This window comes from Anas platyrhynchos, chromosome 14, assembly GCF_047663525.1.
Source record: "Anas platyrhynchos isolate ZD024472 breed Pekin duck chromosome 14, IASCAAS_PekinDuck_T2T, whole genome shotgun sequence".
Taxonomy (NCBI): Eukaryota; Metazoa; Chordata; class Aves; order Anseriformes; family Anatidae; genus Anas; species Anas platyrhynchos.
Genome location: NC_092600.1, coordinates 16,303,028 through 16,321,115, shown reverse-complemented (window position 1 = coordinate 16,321,115; position 18,088 = coordinate 16,303,028). Strand labels below are relative to the sequence as shown.

Genomic DNA, 18,088 nt, shown 5'->3' with positions numbered 1-18,088 from the left:
GTTCAAATTTTGAGCTTAATCTTCTTTCACTGGCATGAATACTGTTCCTTTGAAGCTGATGGGTAAACTAACAGTGAGTGAAAGCAGTTTGAGATCTCTGATTAAGTTTTATAGAAGCATAAAGACCATATTCTCAAAAGCTATTTTTAATGCATTAAGATTCACCTTCTTCAACTTCATAATAAAAACAGGGAGGAAAACACTCCTCCAGGTTGATTCACAGAACGGTTGAGCTTGACCACTGTCCTGTTTCCTCCACCAAGAAGCCTTTTTCCAGAGAAAGATGAGTCTTTGAGAACACTGCAACTATACAGCCTCTAAATGCTGTTTGTATCTCTAATTGCTAATAATCTGTGATCTAATTTAACTTTGTTCTAGCAGCTACACATCCAAAAGGCACACAGGCGTAGTTTCCTGGTTGCAGGTGGTTTCTTCTTGTTCTGTGGTGCTTTTTTTCTAGTCAATCGTCTCTTGGAAATGCTGAAGAGAATAATACCACCAACACAGTTGTGATTTATTTTTCTTTCTCCATTTCAGGCCCCTCAAACCACCACAGCCAGTCAACACTGAGGCCACCTCTCCCTCCTCCTCACAACCACTCGCTGTCCCACCATCACTCGTCCGCCAACTCCCTCAACAGGAACTCGCTCACAAACCGCCGCAACCAGATCCACGCGCCTGCTCCTGCACCCAACGACCTGGCCACCACTCCTGAGTCCGTGCAGCTCCAGGACAGCTGGGTGCTCAACAGCAACGTGCCACTTGAGACCAGGTGGGTCACGGGGCTGGGAGCCCTGGGGTGCCGACATCCTGCAGCACACAGAGAAAACCACTTGACTACTGAGGAGAGGGGTTTTAATCTGCCTTGGGTCAGCAATGTGTTTGGCTGATGCAACAGGGAGTGTTCCTGACATGAGAATATGTACAATACGCATCCTCTGATTTGCTTTGCATTGGAAGACAGAGAGGTGGACATCTTCTGCCATTTCTCTGTCCTATTTTAAAGCATTTATTATTCATTTGGACAGTTCTTGTCTACGCAGCTAATGCTGCTAGAGTAGTATATCTTGCACACAGGCTCAGGGGGAACTTGCTTGTAAGTCATATTGACTGTGTTGCTGGAAAATTATGCATTTTGCCCTTCCTGAGGTCACAAACAGAGTCTCATTTGCAATTATGCATTTTGGGAGACTTGAGAAACAATCCCAGATTCAAGACTGACAGTACCGTAATTTTCATTTATATTTCATCCAGGACACAAGCTCATTTTAATCTCTTCTGTACGTGTTAACAGCTTGATGCCCATGGGGCAAACAGTTGCATATAAATTAAAAGGTGCAGCACTTCAGTCAGTCAAATGAATAAGTGCATGCCTGGCAGGCTGTGGTTCTCTGTATTCTCGTTTGTGGTCATCTGGGGTGGGGGATGTCAAATGTATTTAACTTGCTCTTTGAATAGGAGAGCTGATCTCCCAGAATTTAAAATCAGCCATTGTGGGGCTGTTTGCAGGAACATGTGTTTGTGTCCTTGTTCACAGACATGAAGCAGAGTCCTTCTGTGATTGTCAGAGCAGGAGGGGCATTCACATTTGTATGTCTGAGGCTGCCCCTCTTGCTAATATGCTAGAAAGTTACCGAATTCTAGCAAATTCAGTTCAAAAAAAAAAAAAAAAAAAAAAAAGAATGTGAAAAATAAGATTGCAAAAAAAAAAGAATGTGAAAAATAAGATTGCAGTAGGAGTCTGTTCCTGCTTGCCTGGGGAGATAGATGGATATAAAAACATGGAACACAGGTAGAGCAGCTGGACTGCATGTAACACTGGCTCCTGCAATGGTTGTAGCTGTTTGTTGTCACAGTTTCTCAGTTGTTATGTTTCAGCTGCAGCCTTCGGGGAATTTAAGGCTGCTCTACCAGATAACACACGCAGTAGCCCAGCATGGTGTAGTTACCTCTCTGAGCGGTCTCAGCCCAGTCCTTTGAGTCTGATTACTGACTGACTTTTGGTTTGGAGCTGGGGAGAAGCTGGTGCAGCTGTACTGAAACTGACAGCACCAGCGGGTGCAGTGCCATGGGGAGACAATGAGGCTGAAACATGCAGGGAGTTTGTGCTACTACACCCAGCCCTGGGCTGCCCACAAGAGGCTTTGTTCACATCATTCAATCACATTTATTCACTTTGCTAAAATAGCAAAACACATGCTATGAAGAAGAGGTGGGTGTGAAAAGTAAATACAAGTTAGTTGAAGCATGAGATGTCCGGAACCAAAAAGGAAGGGGATTCCTTCTTACTGAAGGTTTAGGAGCTAACTCTGGCCAAAAGGTTCAATGTTCTGAATTTGTTATTTATCACTAAGAACCACAGGATGAAGTTGTTGCAGCTATTCAGCCTGGGCCAGGTGGTGCTGTGTTCATTGCCCAATATTAGAACAATGCTTTTAATTCTGGCTTCATATGAAGTCATTCTCAGGTACAACAGTAGCTGTAATATAATTTCTGATGTCTTAACATTGTCGCAATTTTCATTTATAGGAAGGGAATTTCTCAGGTTATTTGCAAGGTGATTCTTTGTCATAATACTGGCATCCCCAAGAACCAGACCTGGGCTGTCTGAGTTTCCTTCTTCCACATTCTGGTTTTGTGCCTTTTCACTGTCAGTGTAGTCTTATCAGTTCCGGTAGTAACTTCGGACCTCCTCCTTTTCTATTTTATATCAAAAACTCTCAGAGAATACATGTGTATTCATGTTGCTGACCAAAGCAATGCTGTTAGTTTTGGAGGCTGCAAGATACCTGGCTGCTAATTGGAGTTTTCCGTAGTTGCGTTTGTCAGAGGCAAACATTGAGATGTCAGAGAGCCTCCTGACAGGACCGCCGCCTTCTAAGACTCTACCAGAGGTGCTTCAGGATCGATTTTCTTCTTTTCTGAAATTGCACACCTGACAGGACTTGATGACAAGTTTCATCACAAGAATATTAACTCAGAAGATGATGACTTTTTTCTGTTTTGCAGTGTGTTTTGCTGAAATTGATGCCTGCAGAATCACTGGAGACTTTCCAAATTAGCCCGTAACTCTTTCTCTTTACTCTAAATTCATACCAATAGCCACAAAAACCAATGACACCTTTTTGCTAGGTTGTTAGTTCAGCCTTTATTTTTTGGTTCTGCTTTGATGTGAGTGCTGATCCCACTTAACAGTGCCTCTTCCCAGAGCACTGCACTTGAATGTTTTTCCCTGTTGGCAGTTTGTTAATCTCAGCAGCAGAGTGCTCTGGAGACAAAGCCACCGCTGACAGCGGCTGCTTTGTCAGGACAGACTTTCTCAACTTTGTTTTCACCTTTTGGTAACCTTCAGCAGATTCTGCTCTCAGCTGAAAACAATATGCGAATGGTTACATTACTATGAAACGGAAAGTGGTACCTGAGCTGTCTGAAGGGAATGCTTTATGTCAGCACTACAAAAATCAGATCACAATTCAGATTCCAGACGTCTCTTTATCTAACAGTGCCAAGCACTGAAATCATTGAACATGGCAACGTGTGTCTGCATATTGTTATTTTTTTCTGCTAAGAATGTTTTTCCCTTCTTTCCTTTGCCGTCTTAGGCAGTCTGGGCTGAATACACAGACTGCGTGGAGACAGCACATTTTCCAAATGCATCCTTTCTCCATCTCTTGTTTCAGTATTGATTCTGGAGGAGTTAATCACATTTGTTTTATTTTCTGTGATGTAAATTAAAATTGGTGTGGTGTTTTTTTTTGTTTTTTAAATGAGGCTCTTGATTCAATACAAACATAAACATGAAATATGTTCATGAAATACTCAATTTTTAATTACTTTTCAGATGACAAAGTAAGTAAATTTAAAGTAAATATGAAGCTCCCAGGTCTCTATTCTTGTGTACTACAGCATGCATGTGATACTCAGACCAGGTATAAGTATATGCGTAAATAAATAAATTAGGAAATTAGAAACCATGGTGCTAATAGTGTTTGAAAGACTGCACCAGGAGCAGGCAGAGCCAAGACAGGTTAAAGGGTCCAGAGAAGGTACAAGAGGTGTCCTGGGGCCAGGATCCACCCAGGGAGCCCAAGCAGGAGCAGAAAGAGCTGGGGCCAGAGACAGAGCTGGAGCTGAGGCTGCAATATTGCGCTGAAGGGTCCATGCAGGAGGCAGGTGACTCACAGTGCCAAGCTGGGACCCATGAGGAGCTCCTGGGGCTGTGAGGGGCTGGGTGATCTCCCAGGTAAGGCTGTTTGGGGCCAGGGAGGAGGATCATCCCCCAAAGGCTGATAAATCAGGCCAACTTCCAACTTGAAAACAACACGTTAGAAAATTGATCTTCACCAGTGGTACGTGTCATCAGCTATTAGTTCCTATCACTGTCCATAATTATCCCTGCATCTACAAACAGTTGGTCCTTGGGAAGATTATCCTGAACTAGCTGTGAGGGCACATACCCAGGAGCTGGTGGGCTGATGGCTGCAGACCTTGGTGGTCATCGAGGTGGAGATGAAGGTAAAAGTCTCCATTCACCCTTTGTGTCTCTCTATTTTTAACATGATTATGCTTAGCTGTCCTGCAGTAGCTGGATGCTTTTGGTGGAATTAAAATATTGTCAAATGCTTATACAGAGTTCTTAGTTGTGCTATTTTGGTGTGTTTAGGTCTGGTTCAAGGCAAGCAAATATGGATTGTATCTTACCTGGTCTGCTGCTGCTGCTTTATGGCTGCAACAGGGCCTTGCATTGGCTACATAATTGTTCCGTTTTCTTTTTAGGGTCCATAATGGAAGGGTTGAAATATCTTTAACTAAGGATGCAGGAATGTATCACTGTAGCATATCATGATGCTATTTTTATGGTTCATTTCTGCAGTACTTAACTGCTTTACCTTTAGGCTCAAAGCTGCTGTTTAATGCTCTTTAACTTTTATTGTCCTCTTGCAGTCTGTTTCAAACCATCTCCTCCTCCTCCTTTCCAAAGTGCTGGTTTCTACATTTTGCAGTTAAGAGGTGTTCCTTTATTGCTTCTTTAATCATTGCTTTCAATGAGGATGAATGATGAAAGTACTACCTTTGAACATCCCAGTGTGGGTCTCATTACCTCCAGACAGCTGGAGAGGCAGCACTCTGCTTTACAGGTTGAAATGCTTTGAGGGCTTCTTTATCACAGAGCATGGGGAGAAAAGTATGGCTTTGCAGGAAAGGTTTGCATCACTCTTTGCACTGTAAGGTTCATCTCTGGGATGGGAACCTCGCACAGGGCCATCTGCAGATGCCAGTCAAAATGAAATGACTCATAAATGAGGATAACAGAAGAGCTTTCACGGATGGATATTTGCCTAAGATTGCCTAATGTACTAATGTCTGTTCCTGTGCCTCATATTGATGTTAATTAATTTAGTTGGTACCATTATAATTAATAATACTTAATCCAAGAGGAAAAAAGATGAAATTAAATAGAAATTAGTCTTATTATTTAATCTCATAATTAGTCTCATACTTAAAATATTTTCAATCAAAATCTTTTAGCTGTAAAGATAATTTCATATGTATGCTTCTAGTTTCTTTGAGCTAGCTCATAAGTATTTTTTACTAGGCTTCAGTGAAGAATATAACATACCAACATTTCTCCTGTATTTCAGGAGAAACAATAACGGCCACTCTTCTGGTGATTATGAAATCCCTGTTTCCCTCTTGTGGGCTGTTGAACAAAAGCAGTGGTCTAAATTTGGGGTCATTTAAGCAAAGTTCAATTTAAAGATTGAACGGTCTGTAAAAATTAGCCCTAAAAAAGTCACGTTGCTGTTTCAAATATTTGTCTGTTCCTGGGGTTCAAGCTATCTTTCTTTTCAAGTCTGATTCCAACATCATCACCCTGTGGGTGAGCCTGAGAGGGGAAAGTAAAGACAGAAATGGGAGAAAAATGGATGAAGTACCAACAATAGCTGTATCCCAGTTTGCACCACCAATGAAGTGCATGAACCCAAAATCACAGAGCAACACAGCAGTGAAACATCTGTGCCCAGTGTTTTTGTAGCTGCAACCTTTGAGGCAGTGAAGAAGTAAACACAGTGGTGGCTATGCACAAGCTAGAGCAGGCATTGCAAAAAAGCCAAGGACAGAGTAGGGGAAGAGTAGGATTTAGTGCTGAGAAATGTATTTTAGAAAAATTAAATATGTGAAATGTTGTTAATACTGAAGTCAGATGCTGTACCAAGATGATGTCAAGATCAGCCACAGAACTTCTGAACGGAATATGTAAACTTGAAATTTCTGACTGTGTACAAACTGCAAGTTGCAGCTGCTCTTGACAATTGCCTATTTTGAATAATGTCTCAATATTTTGATATTTTTACACATGATGTAAAATGTTCTGGAACAAATCAGTGAAAAATCTCTTTTCCTTTTGTTAATGCAAATTTCTAGAATGTATCAGGTACAGCAAACAACTGCTTGAATCAGTGAAATATCTCCTCCCTCTGATTTTGCTTTGTCTTAGGTGGCCTTCTTTCACCAGTTACTTAAGCTGTGAGGCTACAGGCACGTATGCTACAGCACTTCGGTCCTCCTGAGTTTGAGGGCTGGGGCAAGAACCAAAACCTTTGTTTGCTTGTTCCTGCTTCAGAAGGTTGCAGGAAAGTTGTGTAGACTTTCCACGTAAATGGGATCTGTGTAGAGAGATTCTGGACTTATCTGAAAATCAAAAGCATTTTGAAGAGGCAGTAAAGCACAGTCAAAAGCATCCACAGAGACTTCATGTACATTTGGGCCATGTACTTGGAGGAATTCCAAAAACATTGTTGAAAGGTCATTTTTAGCAGGCTGCTCTAGTGCTGTTTTCATAACAACTGTAAACTCTGATAAGAGATGAAAAAAAGGTGGAGGGAAACACTGCAAAAGCAAGATATTTACTGATGGTTCTGAAAATCCATGTAACATACTCCTACTGACATACACATAAACTGAAAGTTTTTATAGATTGCAGTTAATTGCATGTTGTCATGATCTTGTTGGTTTGCATTTAAAAGTTTTGAGTTGTGTAGAATGAACAGGCAGCATGAATGGCTGCACAGGAAGAAACAGGTATATTTAGGATGTTGCTTTTTGTTACTGTTTTTGGTGGCTTTTTAATCCCAAATGATGTGATTTAGGATTCTATTTTCTACATTTATATGTAGACTGATAACAAAATTATTTTAGAGACTTGAGTTTCTTATTATAAGATTTTATTATTTATAGACTTGAACAGCTTATTAATTTAGCCCTGTTGCTAGTGCTTTTTCTTTATTTCTAGTTAAGTGAGTAGTTGAATTAAGAGATAGTGAAGAGCTTACATGTGTGCCTTTTAAAACAGAAGTGCTTTGAAAATTAGTTCATTAATTGATGCAGAAAGCTAAAAATTAACAGACCTATTGAAATGCAAAATGCTGTTGTCATTATTATCATTAGTGGAATAACAAATGTAGGCATTATTGGATTTCATCACTTTGTACTTTGCAGCACATTTCTCAGAACTTTAGGACAGAAATGATACAACTTTTTCCACTTAAGAATTTAAAGGTGCTATAGTTTAAGCTGAATCAGCATTGCCGAAATATTTCCAAATCTGCATTATTGATCTTACTCTCTCTCCCTTTTAATGTAAGTACATATGTGGAGTGACTGATTTTCTGTGTTTATATCTGTAGCTATTTCTCGTATTTTTTCCCAGGTTTTAGTTAGTAGTTTTATTTTTGCATACCAGGAGAATAAAAAACAGTGCAGATTTTAATAGTTGCATTATGCAACAAGGAAGGTGTCAGCTTGGCTTAAGTAAAGATTCATCTGATAGGTAAGTAGAAAAAACTGTTAGCACCTTGCTTCTTGGTCGGTCTGTCAGTCTTCAACTGGGCTTAAAGAGACTCTGCAGGAAAGATACTCATAAATTTCAAAGTTAAAATAATTATTTATTGGCTAGCTCAGGCAAAAGTTAACTAGGATTTCTAGCTGGCAGGCTAAGTGCCAGCATGCCCACCAGCTGTTGTAGGGCACCCTCAGTTGTTTTTGGACAGGAACCAGTCAGGAAGGTGAGGGGTAGCCCCTGCGGCTCCATGGTTCTGCTGAACTCTGTGTGCCACCAGCTCCACCACACCAACACTTCAACCCAGTTATCCTTACTGGCCTTGCTGTTCTTTTCCCTTAATATTTTATGCCTTCCCATGTTGTTGTTCTCCCTCTCACATTCTTGAGCTCCTAGTGATCCCCATCACAACAACCCTTCTTCTTTCCATAGTTTACAGCTTCTCTTCCTACAGGCTGTCTCAGCTTTTTGTCACATCCTGTTGGCTTTCTGAGCAGCCCAAGCCCCAGTGATGCTGCTGGGCTGTATCATGCTTTGTGCTTCCGAGACCAGCAGCGAGAGCCCCAGGAGGGTGTTGTCAGGGGCAGCTCCAGCAGGGTCATGAGTTGGAGTGCTCACCCAACAAAATCTTAATTAACATCCTTAAGATCAAATGCAGGCTGTCTTGTAAAAAGGTATCCAGTACAAAGCTAATGCTGTAGCTGTGATACAATACAAATGTTTTGCCTTTTTTAGCTACTCTATTTTGGATTGCAGCTTTGTGAACGTTGCCTGTTTGTTTTGATTTAATAACATGACAGATCAGGGTGCCTAAAGGCTGGCACCTGCCTTTTTGTACAACATGCCACCTTCCTGCAAGGCAGCTTTCAATTACTGTGCTTTTGTGTGTCCAACTGTGTCTTTGTTAAGAGTGCAGAGACAACAGTGACAAGCTGGTCTGGTACTTATGGCAACACATGACACTCTGCATTTTTAGAAGATGTAGTCTCAGGATGTGAAGAACCTAGCCTTCAAGGAATCACAACCCCTTCCAAAGCTGGAAGCCAGTCATAGAGTTTGGCTGGAGGCTGGGCAGCTGCTGCCATGTTCAGAGTTGCATGGCAGTGGCTAGAAGTGAAAGAAGTGTTACCCTGGTGTTGATGTGTCTGTTCTGAATTACTGCAGAACTGTTTTATTATTGAATTATTGGCACGCTTCTATGAAATGTCCATTTCATTGACACATATGTCTGTTTTAAATAGCTCTCCATTGAAAATATATCTATAATCATAGAGTATCCCTTAGTTGGAAGGGTCCCCCAAAGATCATCAAGTCCAACTCCTGGCTCCACACAGCACCACACAAAAAAACAGACCGTGTGTCTGAGAGCATTGTCCAAACACTTCATGACCTCCAGCAGGCTCAGGGCCATGACCACTGCCCTGGGCAGCCTGTCCCAGTGCCCGACCACCTCTGGGTGCAGAACCTTTCCCTCACACCCAGCCTGACACTCCCCTGTCCCAGCTCCATGCCGTTCCCTCGGGTCCTGTCGCTGTCCCCAGAGAGCAGAGCTCAGCGCCTGCCCCTCCGCTCCCCTCATGAGGGAGCTGCAGGCCGCCATGAGGCCTCCCCTCAGCCTGCTCTGCTCTGGGCTGAACAAACCAAGGGACCTCAGACACTCCTCATACATCTTGCCCTCCAGACCCTTCACCGTCTTCATAGCCCTCCTTTGGACACTCTCTAATAGTTTTATGTCCTTCTAATACTTTGGTGCCCAAAACCACACACAGTACTGGAGGTGAGACAGTACCAGAGCAGAACAGGACAGTCCCTTCCCTTGACCGTCCAACAGTGCCGTGCCTGATGCACCCCAGGACAAAGTTGGCTCTCCTGGCTGCCAGGACCAACTGCTAGCTCATGTTCAACTTGCCATCAACCAGAACCCCCAAACCCATTTCTGCAGGGCTGATCTCCCAACTCCTACAGTCACCTCCCACTCAGAAATCACTCAAACTTCATTTGGGGAAGGATTGAGAGACCTTTAAGCAAGCAACCAGGTCTTGTTAGCACAAAAGACATCAGAACAGTTTATACTTTTCTTCAGTATTGGTTTCTTTTTGTATGAAAGTAAGAAAACTGACGTTAAACTTTGCTGTCTGAATTAGGCAGGTGCTTTGAGGCTTTCATTGACACAAAATGTCCTGTGGCTACTCTTTTGGAGGAGGGCTTAGAGGAGTAGATTTTTTTTCCCCAGTAAAAGCCAGAATGTTATGCTCCACATTTCATTACATTTATTTTCTCTAATTAAAAAATGTCACAAAATTGTCACACAAAATTATAGATGGATGTGATTTTTATCACAGCTTAAAGATCATTTCTAAGTCCTTGAACCAATAAATTGAGCTGTTAACTATTCTTGTGTTATGTATCTTTTCTATTTATTAATTGCTTTTAAAAACCTTAGAATGAAAAAGACAATTTAAGCATTACAGCTCTCTGTATTTCTTTTTTTTTCATAAAGAATGAGCTTAGGATGGTATGAGGAGTGAAGGAAGCAATTTCTGTTAAAGTATCTTGTTCTTCCTTTCTATTACAGTTTTTCATCACAAAAAAAAATGATATTTTTTCTTTTTCTCAACTGATTCTTGCAGCGTGCTGCCATGACAATCTGGCCAGAAAAGGGGGGGGGGAGAGATTGTTCTCTCAAAGAATATGGAAGTTAATACAGTCTCTGTCAGACCACTATTCCCTGAACACCAGAGGTCCTTTTGACCTGTGGGAAAATAAATGCTATAGAGAGCTCTGAATTAATGAAGAAAGCAAAATATAGCTTTTTCCATTTACCAGTAGTCCACAGAACCATGGTCGAATGTCCCCTTGCAAGCTCCGCTTTCACAGATGTCACCTCTCTGCTGGCGCCGTGCCACATGTAAGGAAGCGCTCCCTGCTCTGCCGGGGCCCCTGCATGGGAGCAGAGCAGCCGCAGCACACAGCTTGGTGCAAGGGCCCCCAGGGAGCTGCAGGGTGCTTAGGAAGAGCTCTGAGCAAGCTATGGTATCAGCTTATTTTCTGTGAGCAGCATGCAAACTCCATCCATACCTTTTGTGGATGTTTACGTTACTGAATCATTGCATGCTCATGGTGGTGTTTTGCAGTTTTCTAGTGTAGGGATGTCTCTATAATGCAAAGAAATTAAACTGTCCTAAGATTAGCAAATTGATTCCCATGCTTTCAAAATTTAAGTTCGGCCCTTATTTAAATCAAAGTATTAATGCTAAGTGAGGTGGTAAATGTGTTTTTCCTTACAGTACTTGATAGGTGAACAGTTAAGACACAGAACATAGATTTTATTTATTTAATTCTAATATGGAATCTATTTGAAATTAAGTGAGTGGGTGCAACTAAGATAATATCTTTCCATAAGCAGTCATTGCACAATACCTCGTGGTCTTACCTCTGAGGGACCATAATTAATGTTGATAAATGCTCATGTTCTTTCTTTGCAGCTTTGGTCCACAGACAATTGGTTGTACCAGAGCATGTCAAATCCCACATAAAAATATAGCTATAGATCATTGGTTTTAGGGATAAAGTTGAGACAAGTCAATTTATTTCCATTAGAAGCTGAATCTAGACTTAAAACTCTGGGGGGTTGTAAGTACTTTGTCCGTTACATTCTCAGCTATTCTGGTGCATGTTGCTGTAACTTTGGGTCTTTCTGCTAATCTGGTCTCCAGCTTCTGAACGCAGTGCCAGTTTTCCAAAATGGCTTGGTGTGTGGTATTTAACATATCTTAAAATATTTGTCTTTTTTAATATCTTCTGAAGATACTATAGTTTAGTAATGCATGGCTATCTTCTAATCTTTGCAACTTTGTAAGAGACCCTCATACAGACATAGTAAACTTTCAGCTTTTACATGGATAAGGAGTTGCAGCTGTGACAAAACTGTTTATTCAATTATTTTTATTCTTTCTTGCTTTGGGAATATAATATTTCCACAGATCCATTTCTCTCAGCCTTTTTTGCTTCTATCAAGTTCTGAGCAGTTTTAACAATATAATAGAAGTCATACTTGCATGTATAAATATTTTGGTTTTCTTTATATACTTTATCTCAAAATGGACCACAGTGGAACTATTTTCTTCTACTTTTTTTTTTCTTCTCACATGAAATAGTACATGATTGGCATGTCCTATTAAAACATATCTAGATATTCATTAATTCATTTTTGGTGGGAGCGGAGTTTCATTATATATCTGAGTTTACTTTAACTTTATATTAAAATTTCTGTTGGTACTGCAGCTGCCTTCTTGGCTGAAGAGCACGTAAAATTCCTGGGTTAAAAACCTTGACATTTCAGATAAAGGCAGTGCCAAGGACTGCCATTTCCACTTTGATTCTGTGATTTCCTGCTTTGGGGCAGGGAAAAGAAAGAACTGTAAGAACTGCCTGTTGTGGGACCGTGAGGTCCAAACCTGAAAGGGCCACTTGTAGCATGGGGGCCTGGGTTGAGGCAGATGCAGTTGGCGTGAAGGAGAGGTGAGCCTGCCTGCTTGCAACCCGCATCTGATCAGCATCACCACGGCTCTCCCTTCTGTCCACCCACCCCTCCTCACGCTCTGTGCCACCTCAGTCCTTGGGTCCTGTCACGGAGGGGCACTGTGCTCCCAGCACCATGGAGCCAGCACAATGGCCTAAAACTGCTTCTGCTAACGGGTGTCAGCCAGGCTTTAATTGATCTGCTTGAGTTACTTAGACTTTAAAAGCCACTTCTGATTGTGTGCCTGCATCTGAATGGTTTTCTGTGGTGTCTCCAGAGCACATAGAAAAATTTATGAAAGTGAATACTGCTGCTACTACCATAGGTGGCTGAAATGTTTTCTGAAGTAAACTAGAATTTTATTGATTGTTGTGTGGGATATACAAGGTCATTTAGGGTCTCTAAGAGAAAGGGAAAACCAAAACAAACAAACAAACAAAAAAAAAACTAAATGATTTATAATATTCATGAAAGGACTTTATAAACGACTACCCTAAAAAAACGGCGTATTCTCAGTGGCCTTCTTGAAGACCACAGCCTTTATTCTCTGCTTCTCTTCTTATCATTTACTAGGAACATGCTGGTAGTCAGCTCTTCCTGACTAGGAAAAGAAAAGTTAATCTGGAGTAGCCAGGCTCCTGAATGGCTTTCTCTATTTTCTGCCTTTTTTTTTTTTTTTTTCTGCTGAATTGTAATTCTGATGAGAGTTTTAGCTGTTCAAAAAGAAAAGTCCATAGCATTATTTTAAAAAGATAGCTAGTTCTAATTCTGGTAAAATACCTTCCTGCAAGACTATTGTGCTTCTTTTTTTTTTTTTTTTTCTGGCAGCTTCTTCCAAGGCTGTTAATGAAACTCATTTTTATTTATTTCTTTATTTATAGGTTTTAGAATATTTGCTGGGTATTACTATCCTACAGGGAAATTATCTAAATATGTGAATTCAGAAAGGATGTTTTCTTGTAAAGTGAAATGTTCTGTTGAACTAACAAACTTACAGGTATTTAGTAAAGGAACTAGTTGTTTAGTCCTAATCAAACCCAGGCAAAAAGGAATCGACAGTGATGTCACATCTGAATATGACTCCGTTACCAGACTGCTCCCACTTCTTCCAGACACAATCTCAACATACTCAAAGACATTAATTCATCATGTTGATGTTTTAGCTAGTATCTGGTCAAACTGCATCTCATCATGGAAAGGATAAGAAGATAACCTGACAGCAGACATCCTGACAGCAGACATCCCAACACAGTGTTTTAGTGATAGTTGTTACGTTTTGGTGTCAAAAAGATTGTGAGAGTCTTCATTCTCCTTACTTCTTCAGACAAAATCATTTTACTATTTTTGTTGAATTTAATGCACTATGGCAGCTGGGAAAGAATGAGGTATTATTTCTTAACTACAAGACTTTGTGTTTTAAACTATCATTCAATTTTTTGTTTTTCAGGCATTTCTTGTTTAAGACATCTTCTGGAACGACTCCACTATTCAGTAGCTCTTCTCCTGGCTACCCACTGACCTCAGGAACAGTTTATACTCCACCTCCCAGGCTGTTACCTAGAAATACATTCTCCAGGAATGCGTTCAAGCTTAAAAAACCCTCCAAATATTGTAGCTGGAAATGTGCTGCTTTATCTGCAATTGCTGCTGCAGTCCTGCTTGCCATCCTGCTAGCATATTTCATAGGTAAGACTGTGTTTTCTCTGTCAAATCACATAGCTATGTCAGCAAATGAGGCTTCAGCAGATGAAAGGTTGGTTTAATCTGTTTCACAAATCTGTGTAGTTACTAAGCAAAGAAAATTGTTATTCTTCATACTGATTAATGAGAAAAATACGATTCTCAAGTCCTGTTCACTGTGATAACCGGAGTGAGAGCAAGAAGACAATTCAGGATCCTCAGTGTGCAGTGTTAATTTTAGGTGTCATGGGTACGCAAAAGAGGATGATAAAATTTGGAATTTTTGGATGTACTACCCTTTGTTTAAAATATTTGGAAAAAAAATGTGCTCGGTAGTAAATCCGTAAGAGTAACAGAAGCTACTGGTGTTTGAATTCAAGTATTACTATAGTGTGCTGCATTTAGAGAAAAAAGACAAAATCATTTTTGATAAGTCTCACTCTATATCTGTTGGCATGCCTGAATTCCTGTAGGTCTTAGGCCTGACTAATAGATAAAGCTATTTGGTGTGCTGTTGTTTTCAATATTCCATCCATCCTTAGTGTTTTATAAGAGAATTCAAAATTTTGTGCTTATTTTCTTTGATTAGCATAATAATAACCACACTAGGTTGTGTTCTTTTACGGTCTTTTCAGATTTCTTTTTAAACATGCAACATGCTCCCGTTTTTTTTGTTGTTTTTTTTTTTTTTTTCCCCAATATCCTTTGCATTGTTGCTTTGGAGGTTTTTCAAAGGGTCTACAGCAGTTAGATGTATATTTTGTACCTTTTACAGTGCCTTAACAATACATTGATGGTAAGGACATGCCGTGCAAACCCACTAGCTTCCATGAGTAAATGGCAAAAATATGGTAGCTTGTCAGTGTTTTCTGCAAATACTTTCCAGACCTGTTTAGATTGTTGATTGTTGTTGTTGTTCATTTTTTTTTAACTTTATGCTGATATTAATATGTTGCTACCATGAAGAGTGAAGTTCATACATAATGAGCAAAAGCCCTGTGAAGGTGCACTGAATTTTCTCTCTATTCCCTCCATTTGAGGAGAAAGGTTATATGGTCAAAACCAAAATGCATCAAACTCAACAGGGTAGATGCTGCTTTCTAAGGAAACCTCACTGTTCATGTTAATGATCTTCCATAGGTAATTAATACATCCGGGAGTGAAAGAGAGCTGATTAGCTACTTTGTTGCTGCCATTTCCGTGGGCCAGGCATGCATCTAAGCATACTCAATACTACAGAACTAAACATCTTTCTCTGTTTTTTCAGTAGAAAACCTCAGAAGAATAACAGGCTTAGTTTGATATATAAATAAAAAGATTGGAAAGCACATGATTTATTGAACTTGACAGTTATCATACAACAGCTATCTGTTTGAGTGATTATGCACATGGGAAATGATATACTGCAAGCTGAATATTTTAATCATGTGCATAACTTTGAAGTGATGGATTATGAAATGCATTTTTCCTTGGTATTTAGGTTACTGTAATCTAAAGCAAAGCTTTACAACATGGTTATTGCTTTATACAGTTTCCTACAACATTTAAGACAAGAGCTAATGTAAAGCAATGCATTGACCCTTAATAACTGATGAATGATCTATCACTTCAAGTCATGACATAAGTGATCCGTTTTGACAGAAGTTTTTGAGGTCTTTTTTCCTGACTAAAGAATGATGAGCACAATGGAGTTGACTAGTGAGTATGAGAAAGCAGGTTTTAGAAAGTGTGTTGGCTCAAGGATTAAATAATGAGAAGTTACCTGACAAGCTTCATGCCATGCACAGTAAAGAATAAGTGAATTGAAGAGTAGTTGTCAAAACCAGAAAATAGCTGTAATTAATCCTCTGAATAAATTTGGTAGATTGTCTGTGATGATAATCTAAAGTGATGGAAAAAAGATAAAAGAAAAGACAGAGAACTAAAAGGAAGCTGCATTGTCTTAAGTGTGTTGAGAAAAGCAATAAGGCAGAAGGGATGTGCTTAAGACCACCAATTATAAGCTGACCCACCCATGAAATAGTTGGGACTGCTGTTCTCCAATGGTATGACTTGAGGCACCAAATCATCTCCTCACTGTAAGAAATTTCAAAAACTCTAACTGCTCTGCTGCAGCTCACTTTGGAGCTCCTGACCTACTAAGCCCTGAACTGCTGTGAAGACAAAATAACTCTGTCTTGCTCCAGTCAGTCTGTCGGGAGAAAAAAATGTTTTTCTGTATTCAAGATGAATAACGTACCAAAATCACAGTTCTGTCCTAATCTTTTGGACAGTGGGAAGATGAGAGCTGTTAATCTACCAAGAGAGGTGGAAGTTGTAGGATGTTAAGTTCACCCAAGATAGGCAGGAGGCAACACTCCATGTTGCATTAACTCCCCCTGTGTATTTTGCTGTCAGAACTTCAAACCTAGGAGAGTCTTTCAAGACGCTGATAACGTTCTTCTGTTGGATATGTCCACAAAGGAAATTTCTTGCTGTCCACCATAGCAGAGGTCATATTACTGGGGATGCATCTGCTAAAAGTAACAGTTACAGAAAATCATCAAAATTTGCAGTGAATGTTTCTGCTTTCTAGGTTTGTCGGTAATTCTGGGCTCTGTGAAGAGGATTTTATCAATGCTAGTGAAGACTATTGTGGGACTAAATGAAAAATGCAATGCTGGCAAATAAGTAAATTATATTGAAAGAATACTTTGAAGTTCACATAGACTTCAGGATTTCTAAATGGATTGTCCTTTTATAAAAGAGAATTGCAAATTGAAGCACTTCATTGAAAACATGCTGTCTGCAGATTTAAACCTGATTTTCAGGCAACTGCTAAAGATTAAGGGTGTCATGAAAAAAATTCTAATCAGGGGTGATTTAAAATGACAAGCAAAAAAAAAGTATCACAGCAGATAGAAAAGAATATTAAAAGTGATTTAGGCATTCCAATTGCTTTTCTGATAATAGACAAAAATAGAATGAATTAAATGACAAAACTTTACAAATGAATTCACAGGGCATAATGACCTTTGGAACTTTTTGCAGCACAACATAATTAGTGTTAAATAACGATGATCCTGCTATTTTTAAAAGTTAAACATTTGTCAAAATAGTGACAATATATCTTGTTAAAAGGGATATGTTTTTTTCTTTTCTTCTGGAAGATGCATGCAGATTCATCTTTTAGATCATAAAATGCCATCCAAGTGTGGCTATTTAGATAGACTCCTCCTTTATAGGGCAGTCAGGCCTTCATTATCAACTGTAATTTTTCCAAAATCTTCCTGTGGAACTTATCCTGACTGATTTTTGGGACAAATATCTGCAGGTCCATGTGGCACCAGTCTACTATGATGTGGCATGTGCCTGCGAAAAGTACGCTTGGTGCTGTGTGTGCGGTTTGTTTTCATGGACGTAGTCTTCTATCTACATTCCATTACAACGAAAGAGTTTCTGCAGAAACTTTGACACGTATCAGATTCACCAGCTTGAAAATGAAACAAGCCTTTTTTTTGCTGTTGTTACAGGAATACACACAGGCAAAAAACTTTCAGATTATTTCTATGAAAAAGAGCATTTTAAGCTGTCTCTGTGGCTGTGTGCTGTACTACTTTCAAGAGAGAATCCAAAAAAATCAGTTTTTCACTTAACTTATTCCTTACGTAGTATACAAAATGTTATCTGCTTATTTAAAGCCAGTATTGTCACCTCTCCGTTTCTTCGGTAGTCTGATATTACTGAAATACTTAGCATAATTTGGTAATATTTCACATCATTTTGGTAAATTCCAGCATCCAAGAACTAGATATAGTAGTCTCCCATCCTCTTTGAGACGTGTTGTTTCACGATGCCTGGGAGTTGTTCCCATTGTCCTGGGGTGACATTTGAGGAACATAGACTCAGCCACTCAGATGAGGACATCCTGAAGGTACTGGACTGGTGGTGAAGCCCAGTTACAGGGAAGTAATTTATAAAGTATCAGAAGGAAAGCATATGCTCCACACGTTGTCTTTGTCAAGAGTGTTCACTTCAGAGGTTAAAAGAGTGATGAAAGCATTTGT

At 39.9% G+C, this 18,088-nt stretch overlaps 1 protein-coding gene across 9 annotated transcripts in view; it reads left to right on the top strand.

The window, feature by feature from the left end:
- Positions 1-18,088, top strand: part of TENM2 (teneurin transmembrane protein 2) — a 1,606,114-nt gene that overhangs the window by 1,436,515 nt on the left and 151,511 nt on the right. For all 9 annotated transcript variants that reach the window (XM_072044660.1, XM_072044658.1, XM_072044657.1 and 6 more), the window contains 2 exons: positions 538-772; positions 13,810-14,048. In XM_072044660.1, coding sequence (XP_071900761.1) covers positions 538-772; positions 13,810-14,048 — 474 coding nt within the window. The remainder of the gene's footprint in view (positions 1-537; positions 773-13,809; positions 14,049-18,088) is intronic.